This window comes from Neodiprion pinetum, chromosome 5 (assembly GCF_021155775.2).
Source record: "Neodiprion pinetum isolate iyNeoPine1 chromosome 5, iyNeoPine1.2, whole genome shotgun sequence".
Classification (NCBI taxonomy): Eukaryota; Metazoa; Arthropoda; class Insecta; order Hymenoptera; family Diprionidae; genus Neodiprion; species Neodiprion pinetum.
In genome coordinates this window covers 20,145,289-20,162,793 of record NC_060236.1, presented here as the reverse complement: position 1 = coordinate 20,162,793, position 17,505 = coordinate 20,145,289, and the positions used below count along the sequence as shown (strand labels likewise).

General features: G+C 41.9%; 1 protein-coding gene across 14 annotated transcripts in view; it reads right to left on the bottom strand.

The window, feature by feature from the left end:
* The window catches only part of Rim (Rab3 interacting molecule), an 84,524-nt gene extending 71,267 nt beyond the window's left edge, over window positions 1-13,257 (bottom strand). For all 14 annotated transcript variants that reach the window (XM_046629938.2, XM_069136018.1, XM_046629935.2 and 11 more), the window contains exons 1-2: window positions 10,522-13,257; window positions 4,079-4,283 (exon numbers count right to left, since the gene is read on the bottom strand). In XM_046629938.2, the coding sequence (XP_046485894.1) occupies window positions 4,079-4,283; window positions 10,522-10,631 (315 nt within the window). In that variant the 5' untranslated portion in view covers window positions 10,632-13,257. The remainder of the gene's footprint in view (window positions 1-4,078; window positions 4,284-10,521) is intronic.
* Window positions 13,258-17,505: the final 4,248 nt, after the last annotated feature.

The following is a 17,505-nucleotide window of genomic DNA, read 5'->3' as shown; positions in this document are numbered from 1 at the left end:
TCAATCATTTACATTAATTATGGGTCATTCAATGTAAAAATAGATTCAAGGACTCGAAATTTATTGAGCTTAGAGCTTTTCGCAAAAGCTGAGTTTACATAATTTAAGATATCAGGCTTCAATTTTCTGCAAATTACATTACAGGGTGACTGGCATTGTGAAATTTTGTACAAAACAAGAAAGAGCTTACGCGAAAGTTAGTGCAAGTCTGAAACAAGCTGCAAGTTAAAACTTGCAAATTGCCCCCTCTGCAAAAAAATCACAACCAATTACTCATTACATTGTAAATTCGTAATAATTACTTTAATTACTTTATACTTTGAGCATTTGTAATAAAAAGCGATTTAATTATTTACTACTTTGAGCAATTATAATTGAAATCCATTCAATTACGAATTACTTTGAGCATTTGGTATTACAGTTGTGTAATTTAATTACATTCCCACAATATTTTTAAAACAATATTTAGTAAAATCAATTATTTTTCATTCTCAGCATCAAAGTCGGCTTAAAAGTCAGTCACTTTTCATTGGGATGACCCAAAAGTTATCGGAATTATTAATATATACAGGGAATGACCCGTATATACTTGAAATTATACCTGAAGTAATTGATATTTACGTTGAATTACACATATATACTAGAAGTCACTCATATATCCCCGGAATGACCCTTATATACCTGAAGTATGATTGTAATTATTTCTAAAAATGGTATCAATAACATTCGGAAAATATATTTACAGGGAAATTCGATCCTTGTTACTTATTTTTGCGACGCAAGTAAAAAAAAGATTCCAAGTACATTTGTAGTTTGTAATTAGAACAAAAACCGACTTAAATTACTTTTTTAATTTGTAATTAGAAGAAAGACCGACTGTAATTACATTTGTAGTTTGTAATTAGAAAAAAATCATTCTAATTACATTTGTAATTTGTGAGAAGTCGATATTAATTAGATTTGTAATTTATAATTAGAATAAAAAGCTATGTTAATAGCATTTGTAATTTATAATTAAAAGCAAAATCGATACTCATTACATTCCTAGGTCGTAAATGAAATTTTTATAGTTTCAAATTGCAATTATAATTAGTAAGTTTTTCTTTCGTAATTACAAATTGAAAGTGGAATTAGTACTTTATTTTCTCTTAATTACAAATTACCAATGTAATTAATAATTTCGATGTAATTAATTACACAAAGTAATTAGTGGTGCCCAATACTGGTGAAGAGCGGCGAAATAAGTTGATTTTCAAACATGACTTGACGTCAAAAAATTATTAACCCTCAAACCGTACACTGGTGCGAATTGGTGCCAGATAAAATTTCAACCCGCTGAAATTCCTCTTATTCAATTCAATTTTATTATAACTGGATAAATATTTTGCAAATTTCTACCGCAAAAAAGTCTATTTTGAGAATGATTAACATGTTACAATTTGTGAATAAAATGACCAAATCCTAATTGGGACCTGTGTACGACTTGAGGGTGCTGGAACCAAGTGCACAGTTTGAGGGTTAATATTGCATTAGTAGTTTTTCTGAAATTCATTTCTCAAAATTAACCTGTTTCGACGCTGGTGACAGTAGGGTAACCCTTCAACTTGGAACCAAGATCATGAAGAAAACGCTCCTAAAGAATGAAACTCGAACTCGCACTGCTACTCCATGAGCATAAGCAGAATAAAGGATCTCTTCTGGTGGTCCAGAGGCGGCTCAACGATCGCGAAACATTTTGTCTGGGGTACCTCGCGACGCCGTAAACTGATCGATATACCTGCACGCCCACGTAACCAAGACCGTGTTCATGATTTTCTACTGCAGGGTGGAAAAGAAAAATCGTACCGAGAACCGTGTATCGAATGTACATTGTCCGCATATTGTACAAAAGGCAGTACGGGATGGGGTGGAGAATCAGAGGAGTGAATCTCTGAGGTACAACACTACCACGACGGGATCAAAAAGGTGACTCAGAAATTATCCATCCACCCTATTCACCCCACGTCGTAACACGAACCTCCCATATACACACATGTCTGTTATTTAGTACTGAAACTGGCTGTCAGTGTTTTCCGAATCGAGGTGATTTCTGATCGTTTTCCTGCATGGTCTCCGATACTTCAAGGATTTTACACACTTCTCAATGACTAGATGCCTGATTTAAGAGGCCGCGAAAAAAAATCCAATCACGGTAACCGAACCCTTTGGTAGTCAGTATTTATTATTCCTTCGACCGGAACTCACAGACACCCTGTACTCTCTTTCCATCCCCCTCACTTTCCGTCCCTCGCCCTGCCGCAGTCTACACTTAGATCAATATGTTGCGTCACGTCCCTCCATCCCCTCTGCCCTCCAGCAACTCTCTCTCTTCCTCTCCTTCTCTTTCTTCTTCCCTCCCGCTTCCCGCTGTCCTCCGCGTACCGCACCATCGCCGTGACGTCACACAGGGACGCACCCATTCATGTGCTCCCACGCAAACCTGAGCCGAGTCCGGTGTATAAAATCCACGTAACGTTCCCGGCCAACACGCGGTCCATGGCTTTAGACGGGCCTCTGACGACTACCGAGAACCAAACAACCACTGACCGTTTACATTTCGTACGGAAGTGATCAGGTTTTTCGATTTCAAGGTCCAGGAATTCTCCGCATGAAACCTACATTTTCTGTATTGTACTCATTGGCAAATTTACGAATAAAGGACCGAAGATGATATTTGAGTAAATAATCTATGATAAGCATGAGTGGTGGGACTTTTAGTCGAAGGATTATGGCTCCGGCGTCCTAAAACCCGATAGACCATAATAATGCTGATAGCAAAAAATTACAAAATATGATGGATAATCTGTCGCCAATCCGTTCTTATGGTACCGTTAGTACTACCTGCAGCGAGTCACGACTATGACTCGCAAACTGGTGCCACCAGCGTAACTTTTTTCACTATCCCGACGAGAAAGTTTCAGTTGAGACTCAACTCAGATCAGCTCAGCTCAGCTCAGCTCAGCTCAGCTCAGCTCAGCTCCCTAGTGTGTCCTAACTCCTCCCTGATCCTGCAGGATACGGAGGTAAAATTTCACCCGGACTTCCCTAGTCACATAGGAGCAAGATATCTTGCTTCGATGAGACAGCTTCCAAAGGAAGTTCAGACTGAGGGTCTTTTCACTACTTGCTGCACCGTCTTTTCACTATTGCACAGTAGCATTTCTCCGAACTTGTTACAGCTTCGCGTAATTACACCCCCGGCTGACTTGTAGGACACCGAATCTAGATCCATTCACTCTTGGTTCTCCGTGATGGACCACAAGCGTATTCAACCGCACACCGACGCAAAGCATACACTTCAAGAGTCCAGTGAATGATCAGTGATTTCGTCGACTTTGATAAAGATAAGGTGCGTGTCTTCGTTCTCCGGACTTATTTTCAAATGAGCGAAAAATGCCGATCAATTGAAAAAGCTTACCGAACTACCGGACATATCATTGGCAACTAACTCGCCGTGTTGAAAGCGTTTGTCTACACGTTTGTGACATTCTGATTTAAGAAATAGCAGCTGAGTATAGAAGAACATTGGCAATCGAGGTCGGTAACCCGTGGTCTTGCTGTGTTTTGTGGTTGGAGACGGCGATTGCAGATGTAACACAAGATGTCAAACGCAGTGCACTTATACCGAGGGGAAAAAACTGGTTGAAATTTTATCTGGCGATTGCGATATACGTTCTAGACAGAATGCTGGCAGTGGTACGGAGCGAGGAAAAGGAGCGCAGCAGCTATTCTTCGGCGGAAGTCGAGGTCCAGAAGAGTCGATCACAGGCGAACGGAAATAACCTCGGCCCTCACCGCAAATTTAATTCCCCGAAGCGAGCACCTGCAGTATTCTTTTCCCCTTCCAACTCTCTAATACGACAGTTTAAAAACGCTGTGGCCACGGGTGGTCTGGTCTCAGATCTAGTATTCTCCACACCTTGATCGCCAGCACGTAGCCCAAACCCTGATTGGTCAAGACGCGATCCCGTTTCAGTCGATGCATCGTGTGGCTGCTAATCTGACTGGTATATAATGTTCTTTCGAAGTTATAACATACCTTTGTCGAACGAAGTGTAACTTTTCCACCGCATCTCGCGCAGCACCGGATGTTACAGTAATTGCAGATGTGGCCAACACCGTCGGCGAACTTAGTCTTGAGACAGATGTGGCAGGTGGCATCAAGCTCCACCCCTGCCTTTTTGTGCTGCTCTGACCGCGCCCGAATCGTTTCCTCCAATACCTGAACTTCGTCTTGTTTTCGCCTGGAATCATATTGGTATACAATAATTCACAATCCGTAATACGATGCTTTCGCGTATCGGTTCAATTTTTAAATTCACCTTCGAACGAATGATAGAATGATCACGAACCTATGCTAGTGGTCGATGATTTATACATGATATTGCCCTAGGCCTCGGACGTCATAGGGCAAAGGTAATCTAGGAACGTTTGCCTGCGGATATGAAAGCGGGAAAAATGAGGATATCAATAAAGTGGGGAAAAAAACTGCTCTTTCTTGCTATACACATGACCATAGAAGGTTTCCACGATATACTACCTCGTGACCTGATGAGTGACTCAGCACCCTCGATTACGCAACCAAGTCGTGCGATTCACAGGCTGGCAAGTTGAAGAGAAGCATTGCATAATGTTGAGTGAATTTTCAGTAGATAGAGACAGGGGTTTCTCTGACCCTTTTTTTATTTTTAAGTATGATTGAAATGTGAGGAAATACTGGTTGACGGTACGAAATTGGAGTCCAAATGACACGGCGAAGTTATCTATGTTTAAACTCACAGGAGCGTCGTCACTTCGGTATCTGGTTTTCGGGTATAGGTCGATATCAATCTACAGTATATAATGTATACCCATGGACAGTCTTCGGGAGATAAAGGATTTCTATTTTCGCGCTGCTGGCTTAAGGATCAGGGTCGAGCGGAGCAAAGCCCAGGGCCTGCGGCGAAGAGGAGAGGGAGAGGAGAGAGGAGAGGTAAAAGCATGGACTCTGGGCTGCGGTGGCGGTGGGACGGACCAGCATTTACATGATAGAAATGTGACGGGTACAGAGGAAGCGGAGAAGACAGAGAGCGAAAAGAGGGCTCTCAGCACAATAGAAAACTCCGCAGTCCGATTATCTATACCTACACCCGAAAGTGAACGAGACAGAAAATTGGACCTTACTATTCGCGTGGCTGTTTGTCACGATTACAATCTTACCGACTATGGATTTCTGCCTGTCAGATTCTTTCCTTATGCTGCATACAACGACTTTCGGTATAAACCCCAAAGAAAGCTATACTCAACAAGATATACCCGATAAAATCGATTGGAACTCAGTCAGCTCGGCTGCAACCGTTGCAACAAAAATGGGTTAGGACAGCCTATCTTCAACACATTCTTCGTTGCATTACCATGGATGGATACCCATCCCCCCAATATCTTTATGCAATACTTCACCAGTCCCAAATAATACTCTAGCCGACGCTCAATCGAACAACGATAATCGACCAAGTACTCCAAATGTGGACTCTATATTTATCACATAGTTTCTCGAACTAATGACACTAACAGCAAAATTGTTACGTATTGGGATCCTCAGTGTGTGCGTGGTTAGAGCAATATGGCGAAATTTGTAACAACTGATCGTTTTAGGCAAATTTAATAAATACTAAGCCTCAGAAGATATCGTGCAGGTTGTTGGATTTTATTTTCGTGACTTTGAGTCAATTTGGAGTATAACGTACGGTAGAAAAAAATCTTTTCCTTAATTGAATGTGACCCTGCAGTCAGTGTAATTGGTATATTTAGTGCGATCAGATGCTTCTGATAAATTTAAGGATTCCAATACAAATACATATTTAAAATAGACCCAGAAGCTAAGAATAGATCCGACTTCATTTAGCTTGACAAAACACCCTCGACGATACTGTAGCATCCCCTGAAAAGTGGTCTGAAAACTTCGATCCGTCGAGCAACAGCCATGTCTTGCGAAATTACTAATTCTCAAAAGACTGTGTCGTGCGACAAGCGGCCTATAGTTTCACAGACACTTTTTCATCACAAGAAATTCAGCCTAAATCTTTAGATTTCAAAGAAAGCAAAATAATCATCCGTCAACATTGCGTCAAGTCCATCCATCAGTTTTCACAACGTTCTCTTTCCAGCGGCAAAAACAATCGTGTAAGAACGTCTTTCAAACGGACAACAGGAAATGTCACCAAATATATTATTTTACATTATCAAAAAGGATCGGGCAACGATAAAAAAAACCTATATAAAAAATTGTCTTACTATAGCAATAGTCTGAAGAATTTCGTGTAGTGAACAGAAAGTTTTGGGCACTGCAGGCCAGTGTTAAAATTACAACGAAAAAGAAAAACACGTTCTCATCTGTATAACATTGTCCATAAAACATTCCAAAGCTATAGCATCTTGTTGCCTAGGTATAATTCACACTACGGGAACGTGAAATGCAATTTGCTTTTAAAGTAACGGTGGAGAAATTAGCTGAAGCATCCCTTATGCAGTTATGACCTCGATCCGAGTTACATTGTTCATCTTTCGCAACGCACCACCACCCAGAGCATCGTCTCTGGTGCACCTAACGGGTATTGCCACTGGCTTGCAGAGTATGTGGATGTATGCGTTTCCACGCATTGAGTGGAAAGGGGTGGCATTAGCGGGTGTAGGAGTGTGGTGGACGGAGTTGGAGCCAAACTGGTTCGCTCCATGCATTTATAGTCGAGGGCGAAGACGGGCTGCTGAGGAGCGCCCCGCCTGCATGTGTAAAGTAGAGAAGTTTCCCAGGGGTTGTTGGCACCTTGTCAACTGGTTAAGTTACGCTTACAACCAACTGAAAGCTGAAAAATACTCCGAACGTATTCCCAGGTCGCACTGAAGCATCGATTTTCACTGCTGTCGTAAATTAGGAATATCAATGGATCAGAACTTTGCTATATACCCTCTGCATGATGCAGTCTTATGCAATGACATCGATGCTTCTAGAGTGAGTTCCATGTGTCAGATCATGCATAAGAGCCCTAGGTATAACTATATAAAAGTCCTTTTAATGACCTTTTACGGCTTAGTATCGTTACTCGATTGGTAATTAATCCTCCTCTGAATTACGGAAATAATTAATCAAGGTGTTGATCAGGGGGGCTTAAGAAAGAAGAATTGGAAAAAAAAGTGTCAAAATCAAAAACGTCAGGGTGAAAGGAGGAATAGCAAATCGAACGAACCTGACCAATGCATATATATGTATATCCAATATACTTTGTCAGTATTCAGAAAAAGGGGAGAATTGTGAAGGGGACGAGAAAGTTTTCAAGCCGGATCATTACCGATTACGAAGTGCAGTGCACGCGAATCAACGAATAACTTCAAGATGACGAGCGGTAACGAAAACTACAGGGAAGTAGCGCATTATATGCAAGTGATCAAACTCCTAACGCTGGAAAAGCAGCCCACGCTACTTACTGCAACCTCCCTTTCTCCTCCTCCGCTTCTACCGCCAACGCTTTTCCGCGATCGATAACTAAAACTGCAGAGGCGACTATGAGCATAGCGAAATCGAGGCTAAAGGGTAGTGCAATTCCTTTCTTTACTCAGTGCTCTTCTGATTCCTTCTTCGTTTTTATATTTTATTGCGCAACTACTCGCCCCCTTGGTCTGGGGTTTCTTGTTGGCGTTGAGCACCTAGATGAAGAATAATCCAAGCCTAGAACACTCTTGGCGTTTGATATACATACGACAGACAGTCACCTGTATCAACTATATCCATTGGAAAACGCGTGCTGTGAAAAGAACATGCGAGAATAATGACAACTGGGAATGCGAGAAGCTTTCAGACGCGAGGTTGGAAATGTGAAATGTATGACCTGTGGGCCAGGTACCTACGGACAACGATGACCTTCGGCAGTACCGTCTTCGCCTCAGGATTCTACGGGTTAGGTGCTGCGGTCGTTGCGAAGCCGAAGAGATTTTATTCCCGTGGAAAACCCTTCCAGTGCCCGCGTGCAGAGAGTAACGGCCGATAAAATGTGCGAAAGGTATGTGTAAGGGTGTCAAAAACCTGATATATGCATGAACCTTAAACTTTTACGTCCTTTTGCGAAATGGGCTCTGCGGTATAGACGGATGCCAGTCTAATGGATCTATCGTCATTTTTCTCCCCCACGTTTATAAACATAACCCGTTATATACAGTGACATGTAGAGATGGATGAGCACTACCCTGCAGATTCGTATTACAAGCTTCCTCGATCAGCCGTTGAAAACTTTGCTTTTATTCCGAGGTCTGAAAAGATGTCTCTAAGAGTCATTCCGAACGCAGGGTGGGTTTGCCCCATCTCTCGCCCAAGTAGTATTGCCTTCAGTTGCAAAAATTTAAAAAGACTCTGTGGGAAATCTATCTACAGAGTCAATACATAATCTTTCCTGACGGTGACTTTCAGCCACGTGACTTATGCAAGATTTCGAATAATGCAGATTCTGATGTCGACCCGCAGTCAAATGTGGAAAGTAGACACATCGTGTCCGCAGTTGCAGCCTGTAGGCAGACTTACCTCAGAATGCTATTAGGGCGTATACGCCCTCTCTCTCTCTCTCTCTGTCTCTCTCTCTCTCTATCTCTTTTCCATAGTGAGAACTCAAAGGTTTCTTAAATTATTCTACTTTCAGTCCCACAGTGACGATTCAAAGAGCTAAGACTTGAAGGGAGGTCTATCAGAAGTCCTTGTTGTAGATGCGTGCTGACGGAGTGTTGGAAAAGTATCTTTCACTTCACATGGCATGCCTTGCATTTGTGATAAGGATATATCACCCCGCCAGTTGCCCATCTAAACTGATTTATCTCGGAGCTATATTGTTTTACTTTCTATCTGCGTACAATCGCCCAGCAGTCGCCACCTCAGAAATGGTCGTAACCGGCATTCTTCGACTTCTGACACCTTAAAGAAATCCGTCAACATTTTTTGTACAGATACAATTGGGGCGAAAAACACAGTGAATAATTGAAATGAAGCTTCAACTCCAATTTAAGTTGGATTTCCATGTTTGGAATAAACTAATACACTATTCGCTTGATTTTTTTTTTTGTTCTAACAGTATGTTTTTTTACTTTACTCCACCAGTCTAATCATATATCCGTTCTCCTACATAATTTTTAGGCTCTCCTTACACTTCGTTACAAACATCAGCAAGTATCTCCAAAACGTGAATTGATTATCAATCGGCACGAGGTTCAAATTTTCCAAGTGAACGGACTCAGATTTTGATACTTCAGGACGTGTTTTAATCTTAACTACCGCCATTCGTTGGATATGCTTTAATATTGTTGTAAATAAACGTGAGTAAATTGTTAGGATGACTTGTCCCACTTTTGAAATATCAATTTCTTTCATTACATTGTGTTTTGTGCACCTTTAGAGAATGTTGCAAAAATGCTTTAGTACTTTCGTCAAATTTTATCCAATGTAATTATAATTCCGACAACATCGCTGAATTCAAGTATCTATCGCCTATTTACGCATCAATCAACTGAAGTACACGCAATAATCATATACCGTTCAAGGAATCAAAATATAATTACACTATGAAAATATTTTATAGGGTAAAAAGTTCTCGGATTATGGTGATCTATGATGAATTTAGGCAGCACGTTGCTGGTATGATGAAAAAATGATATTCATTATCGTTGCGCGATACGTCTCTCTTGAGTTGCATTTGTATTGCCATCCATACATACATAGATGATACACAGTGTTATTTAGATACTCAGTCAAGTTTTCGTAGCGAAGATAACATTCCCCTGAATCCATTCATAATAGCCCATAACTTTCACCTTCCGTCAATGTATTTACGTGTCAGGCATTCATAGATAAAATCAATGCAATCAACTGCGAGCGATTGGGTTAGAAATTTGAAAAATCAACATTGCAATAGATGAACAGTTCAGAAAAATATACCGTAATACCTCCAGGGAATATTGTTCGTTGGATATTAAAAACCAGGCGCATTGCAAACATCGTTATGTCAAGTATAATTCCAACATTTTCTTTCAAGTTTGGTGATAAATAGCTCTAAATAAACACACCCATAGCATTTGAAGAAAAGTAATGAAATCTATTGACCACCCTTTGAAATATACCGGAAGCCATGTTAATAATCTGTTGCTTGTGGAAGGACGTAAGTTAGATCTGGATCGATTGGATTAGGTTAGATTGTTAAGTCACGTGACCAAAAAATTTGGTAAAAGTCATAGAATGGATAACTATTGATAAGTTGTCACATTCTGGGAGTATATGGTTGAAATGAATCTGAACGAATGAAACTTTCACAACAAGGATGAACGGTTTTCTGACTTTGTCATGTTTTGCTATTGGCACTTCGACATGCACCATTCTTGATAGTGCATCCTGCGATGTGTTGCAATGTTATGAACATTGAACGAAGTGTTTGGACGATTGACGGTGGGTGATGACATCTGGTGAATACTAACCTCATAATCTCGTTTTCCCGTTCTTCCTCCTGTTTTTGGCGCATCATGACGCTCTCGATGATGCGCCTTTCTTCTGGAGTTAGGTGCGACATGTCTGGGAGGTCCGCCATCACGGCCCGACTGATCCCGGGGGCGCAACCCTGTCCTCCACTTTTGTTTCCGTCTTAATAATTGATAAAGGTATAAAAAAATTCCGGCACGTTAGGGGCAACAGCTGGAGCTGTGGAACAAACCGCGGTCCGTAATGCCGGGATAGTGGGCGCCTGTTCTCCAGGAGGCTGATCGAGACACATGGGGCGTTGACTACAACTACGGGGCGACTCGTCGGCGGAGTCATCCGCCACCGAGGAGCCAAACACGGCGAACAAGGCGTGAAAATGAGACAAGAAAAACCTCGGAAGACGACGAAAAAAAGCCGAGGAACGCCTCGATTATGATCGTTAATAGACAAATCACTATGAACTCATTAAGTCCACTGTTACAAATCCTCCACCAATAATTTGCACCCGTTACAATAAAGGGCGTCGATCTCTTCAAACAAACTCTTCTATGTAATAAACTGCACCGATTCAGTACTATCGTCACTGCAGCACTAAATATACAATAATTATTACTATTAATATTATTGTTGTTATTACTATTATTATTATTATAATTGTTATTATTATTATCGTTACAATATCCGGAAGCACGCTGCAGTAGCTTGCAGAGGTTAAAAAATTCTACAACTGGCGGTCCAACAACTACACTGATCGTCGTCTCTGAAAGTGAATCGTCGATTTTGCGAATGTCCTTTGATTTGAGGTATCTTGCACTTGCGTCATTCGCATCGTTCGTATAACAAATCATGATCGCAGAATGTGAGGCGGTTTTACCATCATTTAACCGCGGCTTGAATAGGTGTATTATCAAGGCTAGATTAAACCTCCAGCCATGCACTCTCTCTCTCTGCCTCTCTCTTCATCTTCCTGCCTCGTCTTTCTTGTCACTATTTATACCGTCGTAACGCGCTCCACACGTCACACTTGTATTGCTGCTGTCGTTGCTGCACCACTGCACTGACTAGGGGTGACGGGGGGTTGAGGTGGGATGGGGGGGAGGGGGATACAAATAAATCCTCCTTAACGGGTAAACGTAGTCAGGATCAATAGTCGGCAACGCGTTCTGAATGAATCCACGCCATGCACACAACCATCGTTATATAGCTGGCGGTAATTCTCTCTATATCTCTCTCCCTCTCTAATCGTGAAATAGGATTCACCTACAACCCTATAATTCACTTCCAGCGTATGACGGTTTTCACTTCTCAAACTGCAGATCACCTTGGCATGCACCTCTAAAGTTCTACGTTTTTTCTTCGTTTTACTACTTCAGCTTTCAGGTGACGATCCTTCGCCGGTCAAGGATCCAGGATTCTTCAACAGAGGACGAGATTCCACCAGCAGCACCAGGAGCATTGATTCCAAACGGGCAAACGGGTCAGGTCACAAGTCCACGATATGTGGAGCACCGCGAGTAGTAGGTATCTATGTACAGTTTCGAACGAAAAACAGGTCGCACGCACTTTCCTCGTGCATCGGTATAAATCCCGTCAAAATATAAGAAAAAAAGTAAGAAATAGATAGAGGAGAAAGAGAGACAGAGGGAGGGAACAAGAAAACCGTAGAGATAATTCGGCTCGAAAACGGAACAGTAACAGTTGGCGGCTTCGTCGTTATGATGCAGCACTATTTTTTTATTTTTTTTTTTAGTGTACTTATGGTTATCCTCTAGCTGTATTGAGTTGTCTTCAGACTGAAAAAATTATTGTTTCAGGATTATTTCAACAGGACGAACGTTCAATGCCACACACACGCTCACGGATCAGTACTCAAAGTCACCCAGTGAGTGCCGAAAGATTCGATTGACTAATAAAAAAATTTCCGCGCACTACGGTCTACCAACATCAGCAAACAACCCCACATCCAGGGTCCGCGGTTTCGGACCACAGTCCCGACAATTCGGTCTCCGCTTGTCTGGGTATTGAGGGGAGTCAATTCCGTCGAGGAGGGTCGCACCAGTCTCTGTTCATCGCTAGCGTCACTTTTGGACTAATATCGGGCCCGCTGCTCACCCAACACGACATATTATCACCACGGTCTGCGCGTCCCACAGTCTGTCACCAGATAACACTCTTGCAGTAAGTATCCGAGGTTCAACTCCTCACCCGATCTTCATCTGCCTACCGCCAACCGACCGCTGTTTCCAACCGTGAAAATAAGCTCGAACAACACCGGGCAGCGGAACGAAGACTCAGCGCGATCCACACCCATAACCCCGTGAACGGCTATGCCTGGTTTTTCTTCAGTCCCGATCCGCTTTCGCAGTTCCGTTATCAGCTCTCCACTGGGTGGATATCACTGGTCTGTTTACCCGGCTGTTCAGCCTGGCTCTCTTCCGTGCACAATAACGTGTGATAACCGACGCGCGTTACGTTCGGTGGATTTTCTCGAAGCTGGGCCGACCGCGCGACCATCGACACGGCGTGGCCTCAACCCGGACCACCATTCTCCGGTGACGATTTGCGCGAACACTATTGCCGAGGGAGCTTTATTCGCGTTGACGTTGGCGCAGGTGGCGCCACCTGGGCCGCGGAAGCGGGGGCGGAAAGCTTCTTCTCCGCGCCGCCGCCCCCCGAGCATGTATCTCGGCTGGCTTCAAGCCGCTCCGGCTCTTCAGGGGCTGCAATGCCCGTGCCGTCGGAGGCCGATCTCTTCTGCGTAGGCGGCGGGCACCCGGACGCCAAATCACTCGTTCATGCGGTCTGAATAAATAATCGGATGCGGAGCGAACCTCGGGCCAATCCTCGGACCGGGACGCTGCTTACGTCACCCGACGCCCCGTATTGATCAACGCCAACGCCAATGGCGCTCGACATCGCGACGACTCCACTACCCCCGAATCAACCCCCAAAGAATTCTACCACGTCGATGCTCCCGCGACGCCGGAGAACCGCCAATTTTGACTCGACGCGTTCTCCGGAAGCCGCCGCACGGCCATGCACACTTCATGCCTCCCAAAGACCGGTGTTATCACGGCATTAATTAATAAAACAGGACTTTAAAACGGGTTTTACATAATTATTGGCGGTGTGCAAATCGTCGTCGAATCGAATTATTCGAATTAATACATACAAATATCGAATCACTATTAGATTTGTCTCAAGTTATATTTATGTCGGATCGAATTCTTCTATTTCATTGACAACAATAAAGCCAAAATAATCCCAAAATACGTCCAAGTGTACCTAAAAATGAATAACTTTTCAATCGTTTTGCAGATGACAAAAAGCTCAGTTCTTCGGAGTTCTTTCAAAAACAGTTCGTATTACATTGTCAGCTGTAAGATAGTTTGCCTTGAAATGGTTTTTGATGTAAACTGTCAAGTCTAGAAGATGATCGAGTTGAAACAAAGCTCGAAGAGCGCCGAACGGTGGCCATGTTGGTTTCACACTATAAATGTTTGAATCCGTCTGTCTGAAAATGTCTGGTCAATAACCGTTATTCCACAAAGATTTTTTACGTAAAATGTTCGTGTAATTGCGCAATAATCTTTGTGTATGAGCGAATTTTTGGAAAAAGTTGATTAGCGTTGATTCGCCTTGATTACAACTATAGGTGTAGTTGAATAGTAACCTGCATTATCGTTTAAACTTGTGGGTCAATTACTTCAGAAATACTGAAAAACTGTAATTGCAATTGATGTGGTTATTTGCTGTTTCCTCTTTTTCAATTCAACCGATCAGTTGCAGAGATCATCTGCCGCGGTACTTGTTGCGCAACATTCAGAGAGGTTAAAAATGAAGGTATAAACTACTCGCATCTCAGGAATCAGGGCTCAATCCTCGAAATCAGCGTGAAACTTTCTGTGTGACCTTGTTTTTCCATCGCGAATTCGTAAACGAATTGCTGATCCGTATTTATTGAAACAGCTTACCTTTGGATCAACTTCTTTTACTCTCGAGCGTTCTTTTTTTTTTATTTTTGGTGTTTGTTGTTACGAATGACAAATTTCCCAGCGTTTTCCTGTCAGTAAACATTCACCTGTGAAATAATCGTGGAAATCAAAGTCAATGCGCTGATTTAAGGTAATTTCCAATCATTTGAAGTATACGGGATTCATTGGAAATCGTCGATCCGTGAGTATAACTTATATTGCGAAATTGCATTGAATATAGAGAGACTACGCCGAAGCAAATTCAAGTCTCTTTGGAGGCGATTCGGATTCATTGGAGAAGCCGCTTTTCGCAAATGAGAAACCGAATCAAGGCATTCGGCTTTTCCGTGCTTTCCTCCATACTTGTGGAATCCTAAACGCCTTGGACAATTGATTCATCCGAGATGTATTTTTCTGCATCTTCATCTCCGTTTTTGCCCGTTTTTATTTTATGGATTTTTGTGGTAGGGGAGAGGCGTGCGGGATGGGCCCTAGCAGGGAAAATGGGTCCATTATACAAACAAATGACATTTTAACAAATGTCGATAAAGTTTGAAATCTATTTTTGGACCATAGGCAAAAAAAAATTGCTTTGTCGAAATTGGTCTAACGTTATTCCGCCCTTAAGATGCTCATTTTGCCCGCCTCTCCCATAAGCTATGACTTACAGCCGGGAAGCATGAGGCTGGATGGTTGAAAACTTCGTCCTTTTCTTCTTCTGCTTCTTCTTCTTTTATTTCACTTCCTATTCGTCTTTTCCATTTTCTTCTGTTGTTTATTTTTCTGTCTTCGAAATTCTTTGAATTTTCCGGGATTCCTGGACTAACAACTCAATTTTCCATGCATTTTTAGAACTTGGGATATGCTGTAAAAGAAAATTATTCCAAAAATAAAAAAGTTACTGCTTCCTTTACGAAGATATTCCAGAATTGAAATTCAATATTTCCCTTCACTATTCGTTAGATTTGAGTACGATTTTTAAGTACATTGAAGAAATTCTATGTTTCAAAAATCCAAAAACGTAATCTATCAATTTTATGCGCTACTTAAAAATGCACAGAAATCAAGAATGCCCAACTTCTCTGAAGCATCGATGATTTACAAATGGGAGATCCATTGCAATAATTGTTTTAACATGAGAGATACATTTCACAATGCAAAGATATTTAACAAATATTTCGGTAAAACATGATTTCTTCGGTCAGAATGTCTGGTGTGAATTAACGTCAGACAATTATAGATTGGCATTATATTTTTTACGGTATTCGTCAACAGGTTCGAAATATAGACGCAAAATCAGAATGGCTGCTGTTAGACACACTGGGAATTTTATTTCAGCTCTATACTAACGTTTGGAGCTCGTTGGATATCAGATATTATTTCAAGACACAGAAAATTACAACATCGGATACTGAAGTATAATTTCACGTTCAGCCAATTTCTAGTAACCGAGAATTTAGCCTGCAAAAATCACTTGTACGTAAAAACGTGTGAGAAAGGAGTAGATATCAAACTGTAATAATAGTAAAATATGAACGACCGGATAAAGTCACGTTATCAATGGTATAAAATAATGTGCCTGAAATAAGAAAGAAGACTAAAACCGCGTGACGTATAATAGTAGGAAGGAACGGAGACTGCAGAGAGAAACCGATCAGAGAAACACGCTGTGAGGATTTCGGTGGGAATGGAGCATGCGAGGTTGCAAGACTGAGGTAGAAGTAGCGTGAGTTATCGTTATTATACGTACTTCTGCATCTCACGTGTCACAAATTGCAACTTTTCCTAGCCGGTAGAAGGGGGTAAAAGGAGGTACGGGAGGGTGGCTACCGGGGGGCATTGATTATGCGCTGTAGGAAATGGCGCCGACAGCAGTGTCGGCAGCATCTCTGGCACCGGTCCAACGCTCATCAATCAGATCTGTCCGCAACGCGGCGTAAGAAATGAGCGGAGACCGCAGACGACCGACCGACCGGCTCGAGGCGAGAGAACGAAGGTGCGGGATGACAAAAAGGAGGAAAGGGGGCAGAACAAGAGTGGCAAAGAACCGAATTCGGGGGGCGGGAATATCCGGGGGTGAAATTTTTAATAGAGTATTGACGAGGAGACACCTCATACACCGCATAATGTTACACTGCACCCGAAAAGGAAAGATACGAAAATTAGTCTTTTTCACTCTACCAAATATGGCAGAAGAAGTCTTTTGTGAGTGCAAATAAACTTGGTGTTCATTGGATAATTCTATAAATCTTTCTACTGGTTACAACCGTTGAGTTAACGGAGGTTGGAAAAGTTGAAGAATCTTGAGAATTCGTATCTCCAGTCTCGACAGCCAATTATTCAATTCGATTAGGATTTGTTTCGATATTTCTTCCTATTAATTGAATTAATAAAAAACAAGTAAGTAAAACTCGATCTACATATGAATATCTCCGACATAACTGAATAATTGGTTGTCGAGATGTAAATTCGCAAATTTAATCCACTTTTTCAGCCGTTTACTCTTTCTTGCGATACCTCTACACGTGTACAGTAACGTACTCATTCATGCCTTCCCCTTCCGGCTAACTTGTTTTCGGTCCGAAACAAAATGAGAATTCAATTCTATACGAATTATGTGACAATGATTCCCAATATTTTACATCGGCTGCAACAGCAGTCATTGTCACATAATTCGTACAAAATCGAACTCGCATTTTTTTCGGACCGAAAACAAGGTAGTCGGAAGGGGAAATTAATGATGAACATTACTGTGCAACTGATTTGTTGCGCGCAGAATTCTCAATCATCAGAGCTTAGTTAAATGTGAAGTTACACTTCAGCTGCTCTTGCCGTCATAATCTTTGGCGTGAAATAATATTCGATGTCCAGCAAACTCCGTATGTAAGTGCTGAGCTGAAATAAGATTGCAAGTATTTCAACCGCGGCCATTTTCACGTTTTTCGCGATGATGTAAATCCAAAATATTTGGCCGTTATTTCACGGCAAACATTTTTACCGAATGTATAA